At 45.1% G+C, this 26,899-nt stretch overlaps 1 protein-coding gene across 1 annotated transcript in view; it reads right to left on the minus strand.

Annotated features, from left to right (window-relative positions):
• Copg2 (coat protein complex I subunit gamma 2) overlaps positions 1–26,899 on the minus strand; it is a 121,343-nt gene that overhangs the window by 7,605 nt on the left and 86,839 nt on the right. Inside the window, exon 20 of the mRNA XM_085683889.2 lies at positions 26,471–26,642. Coding sequence (XP_085540015.1) covers positions 26,471–26,642 — 172 coding nt within the window. The remainder of the gene's footprint in view (positions 1–26,470; positions 26,643–26,899) is intronic.

The raw sequence follows: 26,899 nt of genomic DNA on the forward strand, positions 1-26,899 counted from the left end.
ACAAAAAAAGTATATGGATGATAAATTAGCCATTCTCTGCCCCAGGCAGAATACGAAAAAGTAAATGGATAAAAAGCAAGGTTAAACTTACCCATACATGGGAAAGGCCATGTGAAGATGCCATGTTGGAAAAAGAGTCTTGGCACTGGAATTATATCAAAAGGAATAGAATGTAGGTGAACGCTAAGCGCTCTATGGGTTTGATAACTTTGAGTAAATATAGGGCTAGTTAGCTTTACAAGACTGTGAAGAGTGAGGTTGGCAACAACCAACAAACAAAATAAAGCCAGTAGAATGAACGTACAAGCCAAGAAAAGGACTAGAGAATGAAAGAGAGCCCAGATACCCTGATGGGAAACGGTGTGTGGGAGAGAAGTGAGTGGGATGACAACCATGGACAGCAAGAGGGGAAGGATTAGGAAGAATATTTAAGTCTAATTTAAAATAAAGTGGAACTTAGGAAATGAGCAAAGAAATTGAATTAAACTGGGGAAAGGTGAAAAGGGCATATCCATGCCTAGAAAGAAAGCTCAATGTCAACAGAATGATGTCAGAAAGCACTGATGGAAGGAGGTAAATTTAAAAACACAAGGAAAACCAGATACTGGTCCCCTAAAAGAATAATTTTTAAAGAGTAAAAGGTAGAAATGAAGATAAACTATTAATCACACAGTGCAGACTGTGGTTAGAACAGTTGTATGTGACAGGACAAACAGGGAAGGGAAGGAGGTGGTTCCCGAAGGAGGGTGCAGGGTCTATACAAGAAGAGGAATCACTGAGATGCTTGATGAGGACAGAAGTGGTCAGCACCTGAAAGCTAGGGGCATGGAATGGGAGAACAAAGGCCAGGGAGGACAGGGGGCCATACACAGCAGGGATTCTTAACCAGGGGGTGGGGGGTGGGGGGTTCCACCTGAAGGGGGGGTGGGCACGGCCCCCAGGTGGCCTATCAGAACACCAGAGGTGAGGCAGCGATCTGCTCACAAATACTAACAATAACACCAGTTAGAAGATGGTTCTGATAGGCTGCTGGGGGGCCATGCACCCCTGGGTGAGAATCACTGGTGGAAGGGGGGGGATGGAGATGGCTACAGAGAAGGAAGGGTGAGCAGATGGAGGCTGTGAGTCCAGGCAGATGGAGGCATCAAGTCATGACCGTCAGACTTGGGAGAAAAGGTCCCGTTGGTGCAGGGGGATGACAGTGAGCAACTGGATGCAGTGCAGAAGGAAGGTGTGAGAAGGATGAGAGCTGTGTGAGGTTTCCTGTCAGGGGCAGGAGTGCAGTGCCAACACTGTGGTTCCTGCTGAGGACTGAGGTGGAGGAGCGAGGCTGAGATGGGTAGTGTTCAGTATTAATAAAAGTTGAGGCCTGTCATCCAGGGTGAAGTAGGGAAAGAGGAGAATGGAGCCAGTAACAAAATGGAGATGAAGGAAGGAGTTGAGTGTTGAGGAGTGGGAAGAGAAGCAGGAGCATTAGGAGGAAGAGTCATTATGATCAAGTTAGGGTACTGTCAGGACGGGGTGGACTGTGTGGAGCAGAATACCACAGTGACAAGAACAGAGAGGCAGATGATCCCTGAGAGCTTTATCAGAACATGACTGGAAGGATGTGAAAGGAAGCAAAACAAGTTACAGGGAACTATGGATGTGGGGTTCTAGAAGGAACTCATAAGCCTGGGTCACAAGGCCTGATGGGAGGAGGGTGAAGAAATGGTGCAACCAGTCTGATGAAGCAGTGGGTGTGGAGGACAGGTTAGGTGTGCGCGGGGTGTGTGTGTGTGTGTGTGTGTGTGTGTGTGCAGGTTCAGAGGTCCACAGAATACACCAGAGCATCAAAGAGGGCATCTGAAGGAGCTTCAGACATTGAAGGTGTGACACAGGGCAGAAGAGATTACAGCATGAGAAAGGATTAGCTGGGCACAGGAGATGGGAGAGGAGGTGTGGAGTTTGGAAAAACATGAGAGCACAGAAGAAGAACTGGACCATTGGACCAAAATGAGAAGTAGTAGAAGAAGCAAACAGCTAGGAGAGCAGAGAGTACAGAGAGTTCAGGAAAAGGCACCACACCACAGCAAAGAAGAGGGGAGATAAGAGTAAGCCTGGTGAGCCAAGCTTGGAAGGAAGAGAGTTTGGGCAGGCCAGCTAACGCAGGAAACAGAGATTGGGAAGGCACCTAGAAAACTCTAGGATTACCATGTTAATGAAAGACATGGTGAGATGATAACAGCTTTGAGGGACCAAAGGTAGGAAACTACTTTGTCTAATGCAGTAAAACTAAGATGCTAGGACAATTAAGGGTGAGAGCAGACAGAAGGTGACTTAAGATAGCACACTAGAGACAAAGAGGCTGTGACATTGCAGCGATGACAATTTTAGGAAGGGAACAGACAAGAAGGGAAAATCACTGGAAGGTGGCAGAGAAGTAGATGCTACAGTACAAGCACAGTCTTTCAGGCAAAATATGGGTGGTGGTGGTGGTGGTGGTGGCGGTGATATAAAGGTTAATTTATATCCAAGTAGGAAGAAAGCTGCCATAGGAATGGAGCAGATAGAGATTGGCTTTTACCTAAAAGAGTTGATTGAAGAGACAACACCTGGAAGGTACATAAGGGGCAGTAAGTAATGGGTTTGCACAGGGTCAGTCTTGAACATGAGCTGATTACGAAAAGGACAGGTGGAATCCAAAGTTCCCATATGGAGGCGTTTACAGGCATCAGGAGACAAGTCAGTATCAAGTCAGTATCAAGCACAGGAGCACAACAGAGAAGAAAATCCAAAGCCCAGGCATCTACAAGGTAGTATACTTAAGAGAATATGGCACAGAGCCACCGTGACTTCTGTTAGATCCAGAATATGGGGCAGTGTTTGCATAAACAGTAATTTGCACATGTAGTATTGGTAGATAATCTCAGGAACATGGAGATGAACCCAGGGACACCAAGTCCAGAATGTGGGTAAAGAGGCTTGTAAATGGTGGAGGAGTATCTATTGATCAATGCTGAGAAGAAATTTTGTAGGGTTAACTCAATCCATTCTTCCCCTTTTCAGGGTGGCTAGAAAGTCTATAATTGGCTGACATAGAAGGCAAGGTGGGGTAAGAAGTTGACATTGAAACCCACTGAGCATTATGAGTTTAGTATTGGGGGTAAAGAAGGTAGACAAATGGCAGAGGAGGAAACTAGGCTCTAGGAGTAGAGAGCTTTGGAGCTGTGTGTGGGCTTCTATTCTGGGTCAGCTGATTCAGAGGGCAAGAGAGGACATGAAACAACAGGATAGAAAATAGTAAATACTTAAGAAGAGGATTTTAACTTCTGAAAATGGGTGTGTGAAGGTAGCATGCCAATGCTGAAAGGAGAAACAAATGAAATTGGACAGCCTATGATCAATGGAGGTTCTTTTAGAGGGAAAATGGAAATGATGATTAGAAAGGAGAAAAGAGCTTTGTGGGAATTTGTTTCATGGGATGGGAAGAAAGAGGTTAAATTATTATTAGCAGGGAAGAACTGGACAAAGGCTACCAAGAAAAAAGGTTGGAATCAATGGAAAAACTGGTAGTCAAAGACCCTGAAGAGACAGTGGGATAAGGAGAAGAGAGAGCAGTGAGGATGGGTTAAAGAAGTGAGTTGATCCTTATGAAGAAATGAGGAGTATGGTCTAGATATGAGGCAGGGAGCCTTCTCTTGGCTAAGAAAGAGGAAAATGCAGCAAGAAAAGATGTGGGGAGATTTCTGATTAGGAGGAGGAAGAGAGCTATGGAAGACAGATGGAAATGAGGCACTAGGTTGGACAGACAGCACAGAGTATGGCAGAAGTGGCACAGGCTAGTAGCGACATAGACAGAGACTGGACCAAAGAGAAGGAAGTGGTTCCAAGGCTACAATGAAGGTAAGCACATTATACGCTCATGGAGGTGGAGCATAAGAGGGGATAAGAGAGAGGGGGGAGAGGAAGCTAGACAGAGGGAAAAAGAGAATTGAAAAGGGATAGAGAGTAAATGCCACATAGAAATGTGAACGGCATGGTCGAGGGTGTAAACTTTTGGTCAGATTCTTGGGATCTAGTAGAAAAGGGTGGGTGGATTTAAGGTGGGGTTTGGGATAGGCACTGAGTGAAGGTAGACTGGGCTAGCCTGGAAGGCAGGGTTGGGAGTAGTAATGTTGGAGGTGGAATTGAGGACTTTGGCCTAGAGGTAACAATTTTCTAGAACTGAGCTTGTAAATTCTATTTTGAGTGAGGAGGATGATTAATGCAAGTTGAAGAAGTCTTCAGAGAGAAGAAACTAGAACAGCTTTAAGTATAGTAAAAGGGGGCAAAAGCAAGGGGCCACTTTATGGGAAACAAGAGATTTGCATAAGAAGTAGTATGCTCTGCAAAGGCTCCCTGTGTCTCTGCTTAGAAAGAGGAAGGGAGATTTAAGGAAAAGAAATCAAAGTCCAGAGAGGATCAGGGTGGAATCAAAGATATTGACATAAGGATGGGAGAGTACAATGGGTAGGGTCTTCAAGAGAATAATTCTCATAAAGACTGGGCTTGCAGTATGTCATGTATGTGAAGGGAGTGAACACAGGAAGGAAGGAAGTAGTTGGAGGAGAATGTAGGTCTCAATGAGAAGAGTAAGCACTGAGTGCTTGATGCTTGAGTGAGGACATCAAGTGGTCAGCATCCGAAAGCTAGGGGCATGGAATGGGAGAACAAAGGCCAGGGAGGACAGGGGGCCATCCACAGCAGGGATTCTTAACCAGGGGGTGGGAGGTGGAGGGGGTTCCATCTGAGGGGGGGTGGGCACAGCCCCCAGGTGGCCTATCAGAACACCAGAGGTGAGGCAGCAATCTGCTCACAAATACTAACAATAACACCAGTTAGAAGATGGTTCTGATAGGCTGCTGGGGGGCCGTGCACCCCTGGGTGAGAATCACTGGTGGAAGTGGGGGGGGGATGGAGATGGCTACAGAGAAGGAAGGGTGAGCAGATGGAGGCTGTGAGTCCAGGCAGATGGAGGCATCAAGTCATGACCGTCAGACTTGGGAGAAAAGGTCCCGTTGGTGCAGGGGGATGACAGTGAGCAACTGGATGCAGTGCAGAGGGAAGGTGTGAGAAGGATGAGAGCTGTGTGAGGTTTCCTGTCAGGGGCAGGAGTGCAGTGCCAACACTGTGGTTCCTGCTGAGGACTGAGGTGGAGGAGGCTGGAAGAGATGGCTGATACATAGGTGTGATGGGATGTGTGTGGCTGGTTGTCCATGGGGAGGCAGGTAGGGGAACTCAGGGAACGAGATGAATGCTAAAGAAGGAGGAAAAGGAATCATGGACTGGAGTACCCAGGAAGAGAGCTGTCAGTCCACTAGCAATTTAGAGTGGGGGTGTGTGGGTACGTAGTGTCATGTGTGGGAACAAAATGAGCACACAGAAGACAGAAGCATGCATGGATAGAAACACAGTAAAGCATGAAAGATCCATTTTCCTGTGCACGTTTTTAGAAGAATGTGAAAGGCAATGTGATATCAACTTATGCCACAGATGTAGAATGCTGGGAGGATCTGTTAGCTCGGGCCATGAGAAGGCAAACTCTGAGTGCCTAGGTATGGGAGTATAGTGGTATAGTATGACTCCAGCTTAGTGAATGCAATGAAACACTGGGCACCAAGGGTAGCAGGAAGGGAGCACTCATGGAACTGTCTACTAGATCAGCTAGAGTATTTACAGACAGATAGCTCAAAGCATAGCAAAGCATAGTGGTAAGATAGTACTTTATTATGCACAAGAGAGAAAAGCAAGAGAAATGGTTACTCAGAGCCCAGAAGTAAGAGGTTAGAGGTTTTCAACCCGAGGGAGACCTGTGATAGCTAAGACACCCCATTTGGCAAGAATGAGAAAGAAGAAAATGAAGTAGTCTAGCAGGAAAGAAAGAAAAGGCATTTTCAGAGGATTAAGGAGGGCATTCCGTCTAGAGAGATATAGCAAAGACCATGGGCATAAAATAGGAAACATACAGAAACTTGGTTTTAATGTAGGCAAAGTGCCTAAGGGGACCCAGGGAAGACAAAGAACATGGCAGAAGACAAGAGTACAGCGAAGAAGCAGAAGAGACCAAAGCAGAATGAGGGAGGGGTGGTCATGGTACTTTATCACTGATGTGCATAAATCAGGGAGGGGATCCAAGTATGTCATTGACTTTAACATACACATGGACTGTTAGAGGTGAATTTGGACAGCAGATGGACTCAGCACTGCTAGCTAGGCACAAAGAGGCTTACAATAGTGGCAACAATGAGGACAGGTCAACAACAGAGCAGAGACCAAGGGAAAGATTCCCAAGTTTATGGATGGGTTGGGAGGTGACAGAAGAAGTAAGGCTGGATGCTGACAGGGAAGTGGAGGGTTTCTGGAAAACAATGGTAGAGAGGCATAGGGCAACACCATGCGAGATTTAAATTCATCTTCAGGGCAGAAAGAGAGCCTGCAGTTGGCTGCTATGGGGAAGTGCCCAGTGGGAGTCAAGGTGGATCAGAGGAGCTGATAGAAAAAGAAAAGAAGACTCAATCCAGGAGAAAATGGAAAGATCTTGTGAAGTGGTCTTGGCTAAAGCAAATGGGCCACTATACAAAAGAGGAAGTCTGGATGTAAAGCTCTCTAAATGGGGGCATTGTCAAATCTCAGGGGACAAGTAGTAGGATGGGAATATCAGTGTCAAGTTTCAGGAGAAAAGAAGTGAAACTAACTCCAAGTGTTTGCAGAATAGGGCCCTTAGGAAATGGGAAAGTAAAGGGGTCAAAACGACTTGGCTTCATGACATGCACTTTATGACAGCTCCTGAATAGATGGCACTGGAAGGCAACCTCAGGGATGTGGGAATGGACTCAAGTGGGAAGAATTGAGCATGTGGGTAGATACAGGATGCATGTAGACGGTGGAGGCACAGCCGGGTACCAATGCGGAACAGCCACTTCGCAGTGACCACTAAATCTGTGCTTCCACTGTTTAAGACTGGCTGAAAGGAGAGAGGTGTGCTGTACAACAGAGATACTGTGCAGGGTCAGGGGATTAGTGAGCCTTAATGCAGGGGATCTTCTAACCTCATGAAGTTTGTAGGTTTAGTTTGAGAAGCTAAAGGAAGTAGGTAACAGTATTTTTACAGGATACAGCAAGGTTCTAGGAGTTTGAGCATTAGGAGTTCACAGGCTAGGTTTTTTATTGTTATTTGTTTTATTTTCTTGTCAAAGAGAAAGAGATAAAGAAAAGAAACAGGATGAAGACTGGTATGTGTATAAACAGTAGGACTTCAAAACTGAGTAAGTGTTAGTCTTATAATGTAGTGGGCCCAAATGAGAAAAGAAAACAAGAGTGACCTGGACTATAAGACTGATAGTGAGAAGGCAACTGCCACAAAGAGTGCAGTCCCACTTTTTAGAAAAGGATTCTGGTGCATTAGAAACAAGAGAGGAAGGGAAGCTTGAAAGGCAGCAGTGTAAAGACTTTTGAGGAATCCAATGACTCCGATGAAAGACAACTCCCACTGTAATCCAAATCATTGCAATGATGAAGCAAAAGCAGCCTAAGTGTATCTTGAAGCCAGAATGAATGGAATACCAATATAGGTGACAGCTGTTGGCTGAGGAAGAGAAGGTGATAGGGAAAGGATGGAAAGAGGCTGCGAATGGGTCCAGGGAGACTCCGATGGAGAACAGAGCAGGAGAGGGGATGAAGCGGCAGACACTAGGTAGCTGAGAGAAGCATAAGCCTCAGAGAAATGGGAGGATGAATTTTGCAATGTACGTGGAAGAGAGGACCAGGCAGGAAAGAGAAAGATGGTAAATAAAATGTGATGACAGGACAGTAATGCAGCCCCAGAGTGGCAGTCACTCATGAAAGACAAATGTTGCAAAAGGCACCCAGGGAAGATGGAGAGCAAGAGTAGGGTGGACGGGAGACAGGCTGACTAGGGTGAGGTTTATTTGTAGTGGGCTGAACGTGGGGAGATGAGAGGATTACGTTGAGAAGGTACAAGCCAGGATACAGGTATAGAGCTTAGTCCATAAAAGACTCCACCTTGAGTACAGAGGCTGATAAATACAGGCTGGTGATGAAGCTGAGTTTCCTGTAAGACAGAGAGCAGCTGCAGCAGGTGGTAAGGGGGTGGTAAGGACAACAACGGTAAAGTGTTGATCTGTAACAACAGGACAGACATGACAATCTTTGTGATATTGTAAAGAAGAGGGAAGAATCAGAAGTGGGACGGGGGATAATAAGCAAGCACAAGGCCCAGGTTAAAGTAAAAACTATTGTCAGAATGTCTGAAAGTCATAATTGCTGGGAGTTATGAGAAATGAGGAGGAATATATTAGTTTAAAGCTCTCTTACACAAACTAGGCTCCCAGCACATTGTGTGTGAAAGGAAACAGAGAGAAAGGAGGTGATTCCAGTTATCTGAGTGTTGGGTCTGTACGACATGGGGCAAGCACCAAGATGCTTGAGTAAGGACACCAAATAGTCACCACTAGGAAGTCAGAAGTGAGATACAGGAGAAAAAAGACCTGGGAGAAGAGGGGGCCATCCACAGCAGTGATTCTTAACCGGGGGGGTGGGGGGTGGAGGGGGTTCCACCTGAGGGGGGGTGGGCACGGCCCCCAGGTGGCCTATCAGAACACCAGAGGTGAGGCAGCGATCTGCTCACAAATACTAACAATAACACCAGTTAGAAGATGGTTCTGATAGGCTGCTGGGGGGCCGTGCACCCCTGGGTGAGAATCACTGGTGGAAGGGGGGGGGGATGGAGATGGCTACAGAGAAGGAAGGGTGAGCAGATGGAGGCTGTGAGTCCAGGCAGATGGAGGCATCAAGTCATGACCGTCAGACTTGGGAGAAAAGGTCCCGTTGGTGCAGGGGGATGACAGTGAGCAACTGGATGCAGTGCAGAAGGAAGGTGTGAGAAGGATGAGAGCTGTGTGAGGTTTCCTGTCAGGGGCAGGAGTGCAGTGCCAACACTGTGGAAGGTGGATATTGAATATGTATGGCTGGTTGTTCATGTGGAGCAGAGGAGAATGGAGTGAGGGGAGCTCATGAAGGGAGATGACTGCTGAAGCAGGAGGTGGAGTTAGGGGCTAGAGTGCCAAGGAAGAGAGCTAGAAGTCCAGCAGATAGAGTGAGGGTGGGTACTTCTGTGGGCAAATGGAGTAGACGTGTATGGGGCAGGAGTGAGGGCAGAAGATAAAAAGCATTAGGGCTAAGAATTAGGTAGCAGGATCCAAGGCAGTTCACTTTCAGAATAGTCTGACAGAACAGATATGTAAGGCTGGGTATGGTGGCATATACCTATAACCTCGAACCTCAGGAGGCTAAAGGTATAGGATATAGTACTGCAGGCTACCCTGCCATACATAGTGAGACCTTGTCTCATTAAAGAAAAAAAGTAAAAAACATAAAAGAAACACCTTAAAGACTATTAGGAGGGTAGCTATGGTTGTTGGGACTCAGAAACAACACACATTTTGTAGATCAGGGTGGTGAGCCTGAATGGCTAGGAAGAGCACGTGGATTTTGTATAGTTTGCCTAATGAAAGGGATATTGGATATATTTTCATGGTCAGGACCATGAAAAGAATTCCCATGGAACAGGACAACTACTGTCTGACAAATCAGATATCTAAAAGAATGGCAGATGGGGAAGGTTACATACTAGGACTATGTAGAATTGTTGGGAAGTAGGATAAATAAATAACCTATATCAGTAATGAAAAGAGGAGAGGAAGTGAGACGTTCTAATTTATGGAAGTCAGAAATATGAAAACAGAAGGAGCCCTATGGGCTGCTGAGATTGCAAAGACAAAGATGGGGTGAACTCAGAGAATCCAGGGACTCTACCATTCATATGGGCAAAGAAAATTTGAAATCATTTGAGAGAAAAGACTGTGACATGGATACAATTTTGGAAGGAAGTAATGGTAAAGGAGGTCTAAAGAATGAGGCTGTAGAGGCAGCCATGACCATTGAGAACCATTGAGTCAGCAAAGGGCTTGTTGAGTAAGAAAGGTTATAGGGCCCAGGTGGTGGCGGCACATGCCTTTAATCCCAGCACATGGGAAGCAGAGGCAGGTAGGTCTCTGTGAGTTCTAGGCCAGCCTGGCGTACAGAGTAAGTTCCAGGACTGATTCCATATATAGCTACTGAGAAACCCTGTCTAGAAAACCGAAAAAAAAAAAAACCAAAACAAAAAAAAACACCAAAAAACCCACCCCACCAACCCCCCCCCCAAAAAAACCGAAAAAAAAAGAAAAAGATAAAAAAAAACCAAACCAAAAACAAACCAAACAAAAAAGGGGGGGGGGGGAAGGAAAGATATAGGAAACATCTTTTGCAGAGAACACTGTCACCAAATTAGCACAGTTAGGATTGTCTGGATGAACTAATGTAACAGAAGGACTCAGTAGAGCTGGCTGGGAACAGAGGTTAGCAATAATTGTAACAGTAAGGGAAAGATAGGAATACAGTAGACATGAAGGGAAGAGCTCCTGGGCCCATGAACTGACTGAGAGCTGGCAGGAGAAATACCATTGCATACAGGGAGGATTTGCAAGGTATCTATAAAGGACAGCATGAGAAAATAAAGAGACGGCTGTGCAACGATTACATCCGTATTCAGGGTAGGAAGAGACACACTGGAGGTGTGATGGCATGGGAAAGTAGCAAATGAGAGTCAAGTAGGGTCAGGGGAGTTAACTGAAAAACAGAAGAGAAAGCAATTCAGAAACAAACTTTTATGTATTTGTGACAGTTTAAGCAAAGGTCAAGGGGGCAACAATGAAAAACAGAAAAGTAGACTGTAGAGTTTCCTAGCTGGGAACATTGGCAGATCTCAGGGGACAGATTTATAGGCTTGGTGGTAACATTGTCAGATTTCATAAGAGAACAGAAGCAAAAGCCTGGGTGTTTGTAGAATGGAACTGGATGGCATTTGTAGCAAAGAGACAAGAGTAGCTTGAATTAGAGGAAACCAACTGAGGTACATCTTACAGACTCCTGCATAGACACCTGTTAGGCCACCTAGAAACATGGGACTGGACTCATGAAGAGAGTCCAGTAAGAGTGTAGATATGGGATGCGTGGAAATGGTGGAGGCACAGCTGGGTACCAATGCGGAACAGCCACTTCGCAGTTGACCTCTGAACCTGTGCTTCTACTGTTCAAGATTGGCTGAAAAGACAGAGGTGTGCTGTGCAACAGAGACTGTGCAGGGACAGGAGATGTGTTGAAAGTGGGCAGAGGGTTTAAAAACTCTGTAGGGTTTGTAGATTCAATATAGATGGTAAATAGGAAAGCTTGTTAGTAGTGCAAAGTAGGGCTTCAATTGAAAGGTTTCCTTTTTTGAATGAAGGGCAGACTAGAACGGAAATTGGTTCTTGTGCAAGAAGAGGCCTTTAAAATGGAATCAAGAAGGTGGGCACAGGCTAGATATGGAAGGAAAGTGGGTGACCTAGATAATCTTTAATTGTGGAGAAGCAAATGAGACAGATAAGGTCGTATCTGGTTTGGGGAATATATTTTTTTTTTTTGTGGAGAACTGCAAGTAAGACGGGGAAAGAGCAGTAAGTGCAGGGTTGGTTATAGCGTTCTGTGCTTCTTTTTGATGGAAGGAAGGGAAAGAAGAATAATAAGGCTGGCATGAGAGGGTGAAAAAGAAAAGGGCAGTCTTCCATTCGGCCAATCGAACATCCAGACCAGTGACACTGAATGGCTGCAGAAGAGAAGGTGACACAGCAATAGAAAGAATATGAGTGTGTGAGTAGAGCAAAGACCAGACATACTACGGGAAAAAGGGGTGATGAGGTCACTGACACTAGGTAGATGAACAACAAAATAAGAGTCACAGCAACGAAGCAAGAAGGTTTATTTCAGCCAGGGAGGAAAGAGTAGAAATCCAGCAAGAAAAGATATTGCTACAGGAGGATGATGTACTACACAGAAGACAGACAGGGCACAAGACATACCCAGAGAGCATGGACACCAGAGACTATGTTAGAAAGAAACAAGCTGGAAACCATCAAGGAATAAAGATGCATGGGAGGTCCCAGGGTCAGAATGATGGCACTTTAGAGTGCCCAGAACAGCTTGTAAGCCTCAGCATGGGGAAGGAAAAGTAGAAAAGGGTAGTCAGCAATAGGTAAGGCAAAATGCTGAATTATTGTCTTGAGTGTTCTTGCAGGAGCAAAATTTAGGCCAGGCTCTTTACTACGGATCCGGCGGGGAAGGGTGGGTGGGTGGGAAGGGGTAAGGGATGGGGCTTACTTGGGTTGGTGGGGAGGGCAGGGTTGGGAGTAGTGGGGTAGGGTGGGGTGGGTGGGGGTGGGAGGACTGGGATGGGATTTGGGTGGGGACACGAGCCAAGTGCCAGGTATTGAGAAAATTCTACTGTTTGAGCTGAAAAAACAATTCCATGTCTAGTGTTGAAATGAATAGATGGACACCTGCTGGGAAAGATGGGATCTACCCAAAAGAGAAAGAGTAGCTTCTGGTGGGGAGGAAAGGAAAGAGGAAGGTTAGGGATGCTTTGTAGGAAGTAAGGATAGACAAAAATACAAGATGGTTCTTTAGGGCTCACTGTTTGTAACTGCAAAATGGGGGAAATTAGAAGGGCTAATAAATGATAAGTAAACAGTAATGTAACTAGGGTAAAATAAGCAAACAACATGATCGGGGTGACATCAAAATGTTCCACAGTCATATTTGGTAGGGGCGACTAGGATGAGGCGGGACGTGTTTGAAAAAGAAAACAGCTCACTTATACAGACTGAGGCTAGCACTGTATCAGTGTGAAAGAATTAACAGCAGGGAAGAAAGTAATTTTAAGTGAAGAGTATTCTATCTATTTGAGATGAGGAAGCACTTAGATTTGAGTGAGGACACCAAATGGTCACCACTAGGAAGTCAGAAGTGCAATACAGGAGAAAAAAGACCTGAGAGAAGAGGGGGCCATTCACAGCAGTGATTCTTAACCGGGGGGGGGGGGGTGGAGGGGGTTCCACCTGAGGGGGGGGTGGGCACAGCCCCCAGGTGGCCTATCAGAACACCAGAGGTGAGGCAGTGATCTGCTCACAAATACTAACAATAACACCAGTTAGAAGATGGTTCTGATAGGCTGCTGGGGGGTCGTGCACCCCTGGGTGAGAATCACTGGTGGAAGGGGGGGGATGGAGATGGCTACAGAGAAGGAAGGGTGAGCAGATGGAGGCTGTGAGTCCAGGCAGATAGAGGCATCAAGTCATGACCGTCAGACTTGGGAGAAAAGGTCCCGTTGGTGCAGGGGGATGAGAGTGAGCAACTGGATGCAGTGCAGAAGGAAGGTGTGAGAAGGATGAGAGCTGTGTGAGGTTTCCTGTCAGGGGCAGGAGTGCAGTGCCAACACTGTGGTTCCTGCTGAGGACTGAGGTGGAGGAGGCTGGAAGAGATGGCTGATACATAGGTGTGATGGGATGTGTGTGGCTGGTTGTCCATGGGGAGGCAGGGACAGAGAAAAATGGAAGAAGTAGTTAATAGGAGCTGAAGGAAGGAGATGAGTTCAGGGGGAGAGAGCAGTAGTAGTCATTGTAGTCAGGGACTGGAGTACCCAGGAGAGAGATGCCAGTCAAGAAAAGGATGGGCACTTCTGTGTTAGGGCTGTGTAGGGCAGGAGTGAAGAGGGTGTAGGAATAAGACAGAAGTATATGTGGGTAAAAACACAGCAGGGAAGCAAAGATATCTGAAACACATTTTAGAAGGATGTTAGGAGGTACATGAAAGGATTCTTGAAAGGTTTCCATGAAGTAAGAACCCATAGTCTTAGGCTATAGCGATGTTAAGGCTGAGTACATGTGGTAAGGGATGTGCATCTGGGACAGCTTGGAGCAAAGATGCCAAATGTGCATGGGGTAAAGGTAAAGAGGAAAGTACAGTCTTGAGATCCCTACAGAGTTAGCTGCACAGTTCAGAAATGATAACTAGGGAAGCGATATCAGTACTTTAAGGGATAGCGCAGAGGCATCACAAGTGAAATACAAGGGTGGGGAAGGAGTTTTACAAATCACATAGGGAACATGACATAAGAGTGATGATGTCATATACTGGGTAAGAAGAACAAGAAGGAGAGCCTGGGAATATAGCTTAGTTGGTAGAGGACTTGTCTAGAATACAAGAATCCCTAGACTTGATCTCCAACAGCAGATACAACTATGGTTAACAGTACACCAGGGAGGGAAAGGCAGGAGGATCAGGAGTTCAAGGTCTTCCTTGGGTACACAGTGAGTTCAAGTCCTATACTACACGAGACCATGGCTCAGGAAAAAAAAAATTAGAAAGAACACATAATGAAGTCTTAGCAACTGAGAGGAGAGGGCTATTGTGAGCATACTAAATGCAATAAACCAAGAAAATAAGGCAAATGTGAGGGAATGAACATGAAGAAGTACAAACATTTCCTTCTAAGGATGAAGCTGTGGAAAAGAAAGCAAGGATGACAGAGGCCAAGGGTAGTGAGACTGCAGAGGGAGCACTATCTCAGAAATAGTCTAGGTCAGAGCTGGCCAATGAAGGACAACAGAGGGAAGATGCAGGGAGCGGCTCCAAAAGAGTTGACAACTGTCCAGAATGGTGGAGTCAAGAAGCCAAGATGTTTTTAGAGGTGAATTCAGATAGCACTATATGGAGACACAGTTTCTAAACGAAGGACATTCAGATTCTAGTAGACAAGTCAAGTAGATAGGGTGAGTAGTGTCAGGGCTAGACATGTGAGGCAGAGCAGAACAGAGACAAATGCCTAAAGTGATCTAAATTAAATAGGGAAATCAGACAGCACTGCATTTTAAAATGGGACATGCATAGACAGCACCGACAAGTAACCTTGGGGACTTGAGAAAAGTCTACTCTAGACTGAGATCATTATGTTAGCAGCAAAACACTTGCAAATGGCAGAGGTGGGAACCAATGCAGAACAGGCATTTCGCAGTGACCGCTGAGCCTGTGCTTCAGCTATTTAAAGTATCTAGGAGAGAGCTGCGGTGCTTGGCAGACAGACTGGCATTGGTGAAGAGTGAGAACGACAAAAGGATGTGGATGGCTCATCAAACCCAACAAATCATTATAAATAGATTACAAGAAGGCGATGGAAGAAAGCAAACTTGTTCTGCCAGAGAACACCCTGGGGGAGAGTTAGTGTGTCTAGTCGGCTTCTTTTTGGGGAGGGTTGATCTAAAGGAAAACAGGTAGGAAGAGGAAGCTGGAGAGTGGGCCTTGTGTAAGAAAGGATCTTAAAAATTGAACACAAGCGTTGTGATACAGGCAGGCCAAATAAGGAATGAAGCACTGGGAGATGTACATACCATGAATGGATGGAGTCTATGGTAACAGGTAGGGGGCATTTCCTTAATGGACCCCTGTTGATGGCATAGAAGTGATAAAGAGGAGAAAGTATGAAAAGTACTGGGTAGACTTTCTAGTTTTGTGAGAACTATTTTAGTGGAACAGGAAGAAGAAAAAAGAAGAAATCAGGATGACAGTGGACACAATGAGCCGAAAAGGTAGAGGGACGAATTAGTGGATGGTAAGAAGAATAAAAATGATTAGTTCTAGAAAAGCACATAGAATGTGGGGAAGAGGCAAGACTTTGAGCACTGAGGAGAGGTTCAGGAAACCACTGGGAGATGTATTATCTGACAAAGTGACAGTACTACAGAGGAGGACAAACAAGCAAAACCTTCTTTTTTCTTTTGGTAAGGAAAAGAAGACATAGATCAGAAGCAGAAAGTACATTGCTTCAAGAAAGATACATCAAAGAGTCAACTATAGGAGACAAGGCAGAGGAGACACCCAGAGAGAGTGGAGCAGAGCATAGGGAGCAGGGAAGAAGGGACACAAGCTAGACAACTACACGAACAAGAAAGCAGGAAGTCCTAGAGGCAGAAGGAGGGCCTTAAGAGTGCTCTGGTCTACTTGCCAGACATACTTTGGAAAGAAAAACCAAATTAAACAAAACAGGGATGGGAAGCAACCAGCAAGGAGAAATGTGATCTTAAAGCCTTGAATACTGCTATGTGTGAAGGAATAAGACAGAAAGGGAAGGAAGTGCTTCCAACTAGAGAGTGCCTGGTCCATATGAGACAGGGAAGGAAACCCTGAACTGCTTGAGTGAGGACATAAGTGGTCAGCACCTGAAAGCTAGGGGCATGGAATGGGAGAACAAAGGCCAGGGAGGACAGGGGGCCATTCACAGCAGTGATTCTTAACCGGGGGGGGGGGGGGGGGGGTGGAGGGGGTTCCACCTGAGGGGGGGGGGGTGGGCACAGCCCCCAGGTGGCCTATCAGAACACCAGAGGTGAGGCAGTGATCTGCTCACAAATACTAACAATAACACCAGTTAGAAGATGGTTCTGATAGGCTGCTGGGGGGCCATGCACCCCTGGGTGAGAATCACTGGTGGAAGGGGGATTGGAGATGCAAGAAAAGGAAGGAAAGGCTGGAGTGTCCTGAAAGAGAGCTGTCAGCTCAACAGCATATCAGAGTGAAGGTGGGCATCCTTGTTTGAGGATGAATAAGCAGAAATGAGGGCAGAGGAATATTAAGAGGCAGATGCTCTCTATGGGCTTTTCAGGAATAGTGTCAAATGAAGAGCACAAAAGGAAGCAAAACAGTTTACAGGAAGCCATGAGAATGAAGTTCTAGAAGGAACTTACATAGACTCTTGGGTATAGTATGCAGGATTGACAAGTAGTTGGATACAAAGATGAAGGAGCAAGTTAGAACAATGGGTGTAGAGGGTAGATGAAGGAGAGAGTACACACCCAGGTCTACAGATTGAACCAGTGCATCCCACAGAACAGCTGAAAGGTTTACATTGTAGTGGGTGTGACTATGCTTCATTGGAATAAAGAGTATGGCAGGAGAAAGGATCAGCTGGACCCAGGAGATGGGAGAAGAGGTTTGGAGTTTGCAACATGTGAGAAACCAAGAGAGTTCAGGAAATGTACTAAACCCAAAAAGTGCTTGAGGATCAAGAACAGTGTCAATTAGCTTGGTCATGGTGGTGAATGCTTTTAATCCCAGCACTCAGGATACAGAGGTAGGTGGCTCTCTGAGTTTGAGGCCAGCCTGGTATGTATACAGAGTGAGTTCCAAGACAGCCAGGTTATAAAGAGAAAGTATGTCTCAAAGAAGGTGGGGGGATAAATAGGGAACAAGAAAACTAGGAACTCTGTTTTTAAAAGGCTGCAAAGAGAGAGAATAAATGTGATTAATTCCACAGAGAAAGAACATGGCCTGGGTAGTGCAATCAAAGGAAAAAGGAAAGGTGGCAAGAGTCTAAAGAGGAGCAAGGTTGTAGGGTTGTGAGCACCTAGGAAAGATTGGCGATTCTTTATCAAAGGGCAAGATGATGACAGGTCAGTGAAAGAGTTGTGACCAGAAATGACTGTATCTATTTTGGTAGAAGTAGGGTTTTAGGAAAGTTAGGGGTGAAATAAGGCAACAGCTGCTCCAAATAACACCAATTGGTCCACTACAACAAGGATCTTGAGGACCAAAGGTATATTCTCTGCATGGGTACCATGCTTTTTAATTGCAGAGGAAGAAATGAAAAGGTCAATAACAATCACCCCAAAGACCCAGACTAACAGAAGTCTTGAATGATGCTGTAGGGAAGATATGATGAGAAACAAAGGGTTAAAAAGAGTAACTTTCACAGGAAGACTAGGATCAGGGCATGTTCTGTGTGAAAGAATAAACAGTTGGAAAGGAAAGAGGTGTCTAAAAAGAGGGAGTGCGACTAGGAAGCATCAAGATGCTTGAGTGAGGACACCAAATGGTCACCACTAGGAAGTCAGAAGTGCAATACAGGAGAAAAAAGACCTGAGAGAAGAGGGGGGGCATTTACAGCAGTGATTCTTAACCGGGGGGGGGGGGTGGAGGGGGTTCCACCCAAGGGTGGGTGGGCACGGCCCCCAGGTGGCCTATCAGAACACCAGAGGTGAGGCAGCGATCTGCTCACAAATACTAACAATAACACCAGTTAGAAGATGGTTCTGATAGGCTGCTGGGGGGCCGTGCACCCCTGGGTGAGAATCACTGGTGGAAGGGGGGGGGATGGAGATGGCTACAGAGAAGGAAGGGTGAGCAGATGGAGGCTGTGAGTCCAGGCAGATGGAGGCATCAAGTCATGACCGTCAGACTTGGGAGAAAAGGTCCCGTTGGTGCAGGGGGATGACAGTGAGCAACTGGATGCAGTGCAGAAGGAAGGTGTGAGAAGGATGAGAGCTGTGTGAGGTTTCCTGTCAGGGGCAGGAGTGCAGTGCCAACACTGTGGTTCCTGCTGAGGACTGAGGTGGAGGAGCGAGGCTGAAAGAGATGGCTGATACACAGGTGGGATGGCTACATGCAGACTTGGTGCAGTCAGTGTGATGCAGAGGACCAAATGTGTTGAAGTGGTGGATGTGGAGGACAGGTCATGTGAGGGTGCAGGCTCAGAGGTCCACAGACTACACCAGAGCATCACAGAGGGCATCTGAAGGAGCTTCAGGGGTGGAGAGGATAACTCTGCTTCTCTGAGCAGTGAAAGGTAGAGCAGGAGAAGGGGTTAGCTGGACCCAGGACTGTTGTGAGGAGGCAAGGAATTTGTAATAGGTGGGAGAGGATGAGAGAAGAGCTGGGCCACTGAATTAACAAACTAGCATAAGCAGTGGAAGGAGGCAGCAGCTGAGAGAGCAGAGGGGACACAGAGGCTCAGGGGAAGGCACCACATCAAGGATGGTGCAGTAAGAGTGAAGAAAAAGTAAGAAGATGGAAAGTGTGGAATGGAGCTCAGTTGCCCAGGGAAGAAAAGAGCATGGTCTGGGTGAGACAGAGTAGGACGAGAACAGGTGAAGGGAGCATCTGCAGTAGGCTGCGGTGAGCACGGTACTCATGAAATGTTGGGACACTATGTTAGAGGAGACCACAGTGAGTTCATCAGGATGTAAAGGTCTCAGACAAGTAGCTGACTTGCTTGTAATGTGATAGAACTAGGAAGCAAGACTGGCAAGGGTGGGTTCAAACAGCATAGACTCGGGAGAACTTGTTTTGGACACAGAGGCTGACAATGATATCAGGAATGGGTGAAGGTCGGGAAGGGAGCCGAGAAGGTAGACTGATGAGGAGTTCATGCACTGACTGAAAAGCAGCAGGCGGAGTGAGTGTAAGCACAGTGTTGGTAACAGAGAAAGGAACAATCTGCAGGGGATGGTGGTAGAAAGTTTAGAGCCCCTGCATGGAAGAAAAAAACAATCTTTGGCTTGCTAGTGAGAGGTGGCAGGTGGTGTTGGGCTGGCTTAGGGCATCTGGTGTGGGGAAAAAAAGAAGAGGAGGCATTTTAGTCGAGAATTTCCTGAGTTTGTGGTGAATTCAGTCAAGGTTGAGGGGCCACTATGGAAAACAATAAAGCAGACAGTAGAGTTCCCTAACTGAGATCCTTGGCAGATCTCAGGGGGCAAGTTTGTTGGAAAGATGGTATTAATGTCAGATTTTAACGGGACAGAAAAGATGAGCAAAAGCCCGGAAGTTTGTAGAATGGAACTGGATCGTGTTTATAGCAAAGGGACAAGAGTGGCTTGAGTTAATTAGAGGAAACCAGGTGAGGGTGCACCTTACAGACTCCTGCACAGACACCTGTTAGAGCCACCTCTGCAATGGGACTGGACTCATAAAGGGTCCAGTACTAGACTCTCATGAAGAGAGTCCGGTAAGAATGTAGATATAGGATTGTGCAAACAGTGGAGGCACAGCTGGGTACCAATGCGGAACAGCCACTTCGCAGTTGACCTCTGAACCTGTGCTTCTACTGTTCAAGATTGGCTGAAAAGAAAGAGGTGAGTTGTGCAACAGAGAGACTGTGTAAGGGGTCTTGGTGAAGCCCAGGGTAGGAAGGATGTTCCAACTACCAGGCAGGAAGGACCTTCTAGCCGTTCAAGGCAGGAAGGACCTTCTAACTGCCCAGGGTAGGAAGGACGTTCCAACTACCAGGCAGGAAGAACCTTCTAGCCGTTCAAGGCAGGAAGGACCTTCTAACTGCCCAGGGTAGGTAGGACCTTCCATCACCATGGGAACCTCACAGGTTCGGAGTGAAGGTAGGTCACTAGTCCATGAGCAGTGGAATGAGCCTGGCCTAGAGGCCAGGGTCTGGTGACAGGTTGGGCTTAGGCTACCGTGTGCTTGATCGAGAGGAAAAACGGTAAGGAAATAAAGAAGAGGGTATAGTGTGGTATTTACATAAAGAGAATGTCTTCAAATATAAATACAAGTATAATGAATATTGTATTTCCAAGTGGCAGCAAGGAAAAGAACATCCAGTGGGCTTCAAGTAGTGTGTCAGCAATGAGCAGGGCTATGTTCTTTTTAGGAGGTTTGCAACAGAGGTGAGAAAGTGAGGAGTAGGATGTGGTAGGACTGGCTTTACTCTTCTGACCTGCTGCTTGAAAGAAGAAGAAAATGTTTGACATGGGAGAGCTGAAGGAATGGCAGTCTAAGACAAGGAGCAGGTAGAATCAATGGAAAACCCAGACCCGTGATGAGAACAGCTTCAGTAGTGGTGGTGGGACAGTGATGGGAAAAATCTGAGTATGAAAGCAGATACAGGAAGGAAGAAAGTCCTGGAGACGAGAGCCATGAGTACGGTCAAGTGGCATGTTGTAGGTTGTTTGAGAAAAGTATGGGCCACAGAAAAAAAGCAGGGGGTTTTCTACTAACTAGAAGGCAAAAGCAGAAACAGGCTTCAAGCAGTAAGGCTGTGGAAAGGGAAGTAGGTATGTCAAGATGATGTAGCAGTGGAGTCAGCTGGAGAAGACAGCAGAAGAGACACCCAGAGAGAACAGAGCAGAGCATAGGGAGCAGGGAAGAAAGGACACAAGCTGGACAGGAACGAGAAAGCAGGAAGTCCTAGAGGCAGAAGGAGGGCCTTAAAGAGTGCTCCAGTCAACTTGCAAGCCATACTTTGGGAAGAAAAACCAAACCAATCAAATAAGGATGGGAAGCAACCTGCAGGGAGATATATGATCTTAAACCCCTGAATCCTGTTAGAATGGTACAGATTTGTAGCCAGGCTCTTTACTTTGGGTCTGGCAGGGAAGGGAGGATGGTGAGGATGGTTGCAGGGACAGGATTTGGGTTAGGGTTGATACAGCTCACTGGACTGCATGGAAGCTGAGCTTTGGAAGCAGTGGGGACTGGAGTGGAAACATAAGCCTAGTTTTAGGCATTGAGAAGACATCTTACTGAATGGAGCTGGTGGATGGTTCTAGGTCCTGTGTTTATAGTGTTGCTTGGGAAAATACTGAAAATGCTCAAGAAAAAAAAAGAGTGATGAAGAAAGGACAGAAATAAAGGGTGAAGAGCCAGTCTGTAGGAAAAGAGAAGGCAGGCATGTTATCTGTGCAGAAATAAACAAGCAAAAAAGGTGGTTCCAAGAGGAGAGTAAAGTTCTGAGGAAGTGCTAAGATGCTCAAATGAGGATTTCAAGTAGTCACCACTAGAAAGCTCGAGGCATGGAATTGAAGAGTGAAAGTCTGAGAGAATAGGGGGCCATCCACTGTAGTGATTCTTAACTGGGGGTTTGGGGGGTGGGGGGGTTCCACCCGAGGGGGGGCGGTGGGCACGGCCCCCAGGTGGCCTATCAGAACACCAGAGGTGAGGCAGCGATCTGCTCACAAATACTAACAATAACACCAGTTAGAAGATGGTTCTGATAGGCTGCTGGGGGGCCGTGCACCCCTGGGTGAGAATCACTGGTGGAAGGGGGGGGATGGAGATGGCTACAGAGAAGGAAGGGTGAGCAGATGGAGGCTGTGAGTCCAGGCAGATGGAGGCATCAAGTCATGACCGTCAGACTTGGGAGAAAAGGTCCCGTTGGTGCAGGGGGATGACAGTGAGCAACTGGATGCAGTGCAGAAGGAAGGTGTGAGAAGGATGAGAGCTGTGTGAGGTTTCCTGTCAGGGGCAGGAGTGCAGTGCCAACACTGTGGTTCCTGCTGAGGACTGAGGTGGAGGAGCGAGGCTGAAAGAGATGGCTGATACACAGGTGGGATGGCTACATGCAGACTTGGTGCAGTCAGTGTGATGCAGAGGACCAAATGTGTTGAAGTGGTGGATGTGGAGGACAGGTCATGTGAGGGTGCAGGCTCAGAGGTCCACAGACTACACCAGAGCATCACAGAGGGCATCTGAAGGAGCTTCAGGGGTGGAGAGGATAACTCTGCTTCTCTGGGCAGTGAAAGGTAGAGCAGGAGAAGGGGTTAGCTGGACCCAGGACTGTTGTGAGGAGGCAAGGAATTTGTAATAGGTGGGAGAGGATGAGAGAAGAGCTGGGCCACTGAATTAACAAACCAGCATAAGCAGTGGAAGGAGGCAGCAGCTGAGAGAGCAGAGGGGACACAGAGGCTCAGGGGAAGGCATCATTCCAAGAAGGTACACTCAGGATTTAGAGGGAAAAGAGAAGATGAGGCTTTCACTTCAGTTGTGCTAATTGGGGGTGGCAGTACCCTGAAAATCATCAGGAGCGCTATGTCACTGAAAATCATGGCAAGATGGCTCAGGTCAGACAGTGCTTCCAAACCAGAGAACCACTGTTCCACAATGGTAGCCCTGAGAAGCTAGTCTGGTTATAGGAGAATTCAGAAAGCACCTGGACTCACAAGAGCTTGCCCCAGGCCCAGAGGGTGGCAAAGGTGGGAGCAGTGAGTGCAAATCAGGATATGATCAGATAGGGCTAGAAAAACTCCTGAATCCATGCACCAACTGGAGGTTCCAAGAAAAGTGTTTAGGAAGCATCAGCATGTCTCCGGAAAAGTTCACATGAGAAAAATATATGGAATGGTCTTACAAGGATTAATCCTGCATCTAAAGTAGACACTGAAGAGGGTGGCAATAGGAAGGTAATAAACATTTTAAATCCAAATTGGTCACACAACTGATGAGAAAGGAAAGGGTTAGAGGAGGACAGAACCAATTGAAATTGTGGCTCACCCTTGATAATGGAGCCAGTGCAGGAAAGCAAAAGGCAGAATTCAGGGTTTCCAAGGTGGGAGGTGTTATCAGATCTCCAGGTTAAGCAATGAATGATAGGAAGACTTGGAAGGCTTAAGGAGAGTTGTCTTTATAAGAGAGGCAAGTCAGGTGACACAGCCTTCATGCATTATAGAAACAACTTCACTGATTTTAAAAAAAATAGAACAAAAATCATAGGAAAATAGTGACACCATCACATGGTTGAGTATAAAATCAGAAAATATGAATTAGGTTTAAAGTTTAGTGGCAGGAAGATCACAAGTTCCAGGCCAGCCTGAGGTACAAAGGGAGACCCTGTCTTAGAAAGAAAGAGAAAAAAAAAAAAAAGAAAGAAAAGAAAAGAGAAAAAAGAAAAAAAAAAGAAAAAGAAAAAAAAGACTAAAAAAAAAGGCGTTAAAAAGGGTGTGGGGAACAATGGTAGTTGAGAGAAGAGTTGGACATAGGTTGAATTATATTTAACATGGCCTGTAACAAAATCCACATGGCCCAAATGGAAAAGAAATACTGCTAATGGAATTGGGCTATGTGACTAGTGTTCATTTTACATCATCTGGGAATTACTTCGGACACTTTGAATGGTCAGATGGGTAGTAGTACTGCTTACTGAAGATCTATACTGAATAAAGGAAAACAGGAATTGTATATATTAAGAACTTATCAACAGAGAATCTGGATGCCTAAGATCTTCATCAGCTATCACCTGTGAATGGGTTGAGTAAGGAGAACAAATGGTCACATGGACATGTATCTGTGAACAGCTTGATCAACAATCTTCAGTATTTGATAGCCAATCATGTTTACAGGTTGAGCAAAGAAAGGTATAATTAACAGAATAATATTCTGGAGAATACTAGAAGGCATGTATCTTTTGAATTGCAGAAGAATTGATTTTAAAACTGATATAAGAAAAAATTTATGCAATTTCAGAATTAAGCAAAATATTATCTATTATTTACTGTGTCTGGTGCCAGATCATATTACACAAAGAAAATTATTTGTCCAATTCACAGAATCAGCATGTGGTAGGGCCAGAACTCAAATTATTATACCTATCTATTAAACCCATATTTCTCTTTAATATGCTATATTATTTTCAAATTGAAGGAAAACATAACCAAGAACTTCTATTTTTTCCCTTGTGACCATAAGGAAAAATATTTTTCTGAGATAAGATTGATATTAGAAGTGATAGATTTTGAAGTGACTGGTTAATTTTTAGAGTATCTGCAATAGAAAAATGTTCAAAAAAAGAAGGATGGGAGGATAGGTAAAGACTTCATTACCATCTATGTCCTGGTATTTTACTTCATTCTTTGCAAAGTAGAGTTGAAATTGGCTATGGATTAAAATTTCATGAATTCTAATAAAAACTAAAGAATAGAAAGGAGTAATCATGAATATGGTAATCAAACACCAAAATGTTGAAACAAGATTAGACTTTATAACCACATTCTGCTACTGAACAGGAAACACTTTGAATCTAACATAAGGAAAATTCTCTCTAATTGCCAAATTTTTATAAACAAAACCCAAATAGTCCATAGCCAGCAGACCAAACATTGAAACCTTTGGGCTAATAATGTGTAAGATCTGTTTTAAAAAGAAGTTCCCTCCTCGGTGAAGAGGACTGAGGCAATGTCTATTATTCCTCTCTTGGTGGAAGTGTTACTGTTACTGTTGTTTTCCTATTATCTATGTAACTACTGAGATTTACTATTGTTGGTTTGTGTATTTGTATTGTAAAGCTGTATTATTCTTTGACTCCCATTCCCTGTGCAGTGGTCCCTGTTATCCCCATCAGAGGGCATCTGAAGAGCTTGAATAGCTAGTGTCTCAGCTGCGAGGGGCTGGAGTCTACAGGGGTTCAGATTTCACTTCCCTTTGTAATTAGGTGGTAAAGTAATGACAACCCTTAAAAATAAAACAGCCCGTAAGTTTCGTGAGAAGTACAGTGATTGTAGAGAAATTCTGAAGCAAGGAAAAATGGTGTTGGAAAAAAAATAAAATGCAGTCTCCTGGGATGATGGCAAAAGACACTGAGCTACATTAAGGCTGGACCCAGATATAAATTTGTAACAACGGCAAATAAAACTAGTTTTACTTGAGAACAGAAAGTTTAGTTATTCTTAGCTGACATACTTCAGATATATATACCTAGAGAGAAAACCAGACCAGGAGAGCAAAGTGAAGCTACAAGGAAATAGAATGTGTGAAAAATCTCACAAAGGAATAAAGGAAGCAATGGAATTTAAAGACAGATGGCCTAAAGCTCAAAGGAGAAAAGTCACAGTCCAGAGAGGAAAGTGCCTTCCCACCAGGGGGTTACAGATCCAGACGGCTGTACAGCACAAATACAGTGCCATTCAGGATCAGAGGGAACAACCTGGGATTCAGACTCAGCAATGGTGCCAACATGAATCTACCTCGTGCCAGAGTCTGAGTAGTCTAGTCTAGCACCCAACACAGTTCAGACTGATCAGGGGCTCCCATGAATGCACATGGAAGAAGGGAGTCAGGAGAGGGGCTATAAAACAAATGGAACCGAATGATGACTGGGGATAACTATTTACTAGTACTTTATGATTTCTTGTAATTCTGTAACTTCCCTTATGTTTGTTAATATTGTTAATGTCTGTATTTCCTGTACTTAATTAGTAGTAAAAACTGTTTAAATATTAATGTGGTATGTGTACTTATTTCTGGGAAAGCTGGGTAACTACTGTTAGGTGGTCTATGTTGAGTATGGGAAAACTGAGTGAGCTGAAGACTTCAAGTGTGATAGATTCCAACATTTTAAAAAGGATATATTGTCTAGACTATCCTAAATCCTCAAATTATAAATACTATCACTGGCACTATTAGTTGGCTCTCTTTTAGACCACTTATGCCATCTCCACACCAAGATTGAACATAGGTCAAGTAAATGATAAAGCTTTTCTCAAATATGGACACAAAATGGTTGACTACACTACTTATTAAGCTGAAACGTTGCAGACCACAGCCTTATACAACAAGATGCTTAAAATGATGTATTAAAATGCCAGCCATCTACTAAATAAACAAGTTTTCCCAGGAACACTGGAAGGAAATATCATGATTCTTCTAAGACATATCTGGTATTAGAACCTTAACTCATGGTTACATTGTTTCAACAGAAACCCTGAATTCTTTTAGGGGCTATCACTATATACATTCAGTTTCTCTTTTAGCATTATTATCAACAATCTCACAGATTTAGTTTTGAAAGTAGTATTTCTACAATAGTTCTACAATAGTAACCAATTTTATAAATATACTTTCCACATAACATTAAGTTCTGGAAAGAATCATATTCTTGAGCATTAAATACTTGTCTAGACCTTCTACGAGCTCAAGAGGTGATGCATTTTAGACCACTAAGTATCTTCTCCCTTCTATGAGTTAGTACCTGCTATAGGGTCCTCATCCGGCAAGCGAACAAGTGTGTAACATATTCCTGGCTGATTGTAGGTGAGGCTGGGGGCTGGGATGCAGCAAAGAACTTCATAGGAATCAGATGGTTCCATTTGCACTGTTACTTTCTCCAGCAGCTGGTCATTCAGAGTGTTGGTACAATCAAACTGAAAAGTCAGCAATAGAAAAGTTGTAAAGAATAAGAAATATTTTCCATCAAGTTGTTTCTACTCACTCATTTGTCCACAGTTCAACTCCGGAATCCACTGTATTCAACACTATAAATAGCACTATAGTCTCCTAAGATTTTTTTAAAATTAGAAATTGAACCCAGGTTTCACACCTGCCAAGAGTGTGCTCCCACACCCCTAAAAACTGCCTCAGTGAAAAACAGGCAGGCTTATTTTTAGTCCTTGGAGTTGAG

Source organism: Myodes glareolus, chromosome 25 (assembly GCF_982192425.1).
Source record: "Myodes glareolus chromosome 25, mMyoGla1.1, whole genome shotgun sequence".
NCBI classification, from domain to species: Eukaryota; Metazoa; Chordata; class Mammalia; order Rodentia; family Cricetidae; genus Myodes; species Myodes glareolus.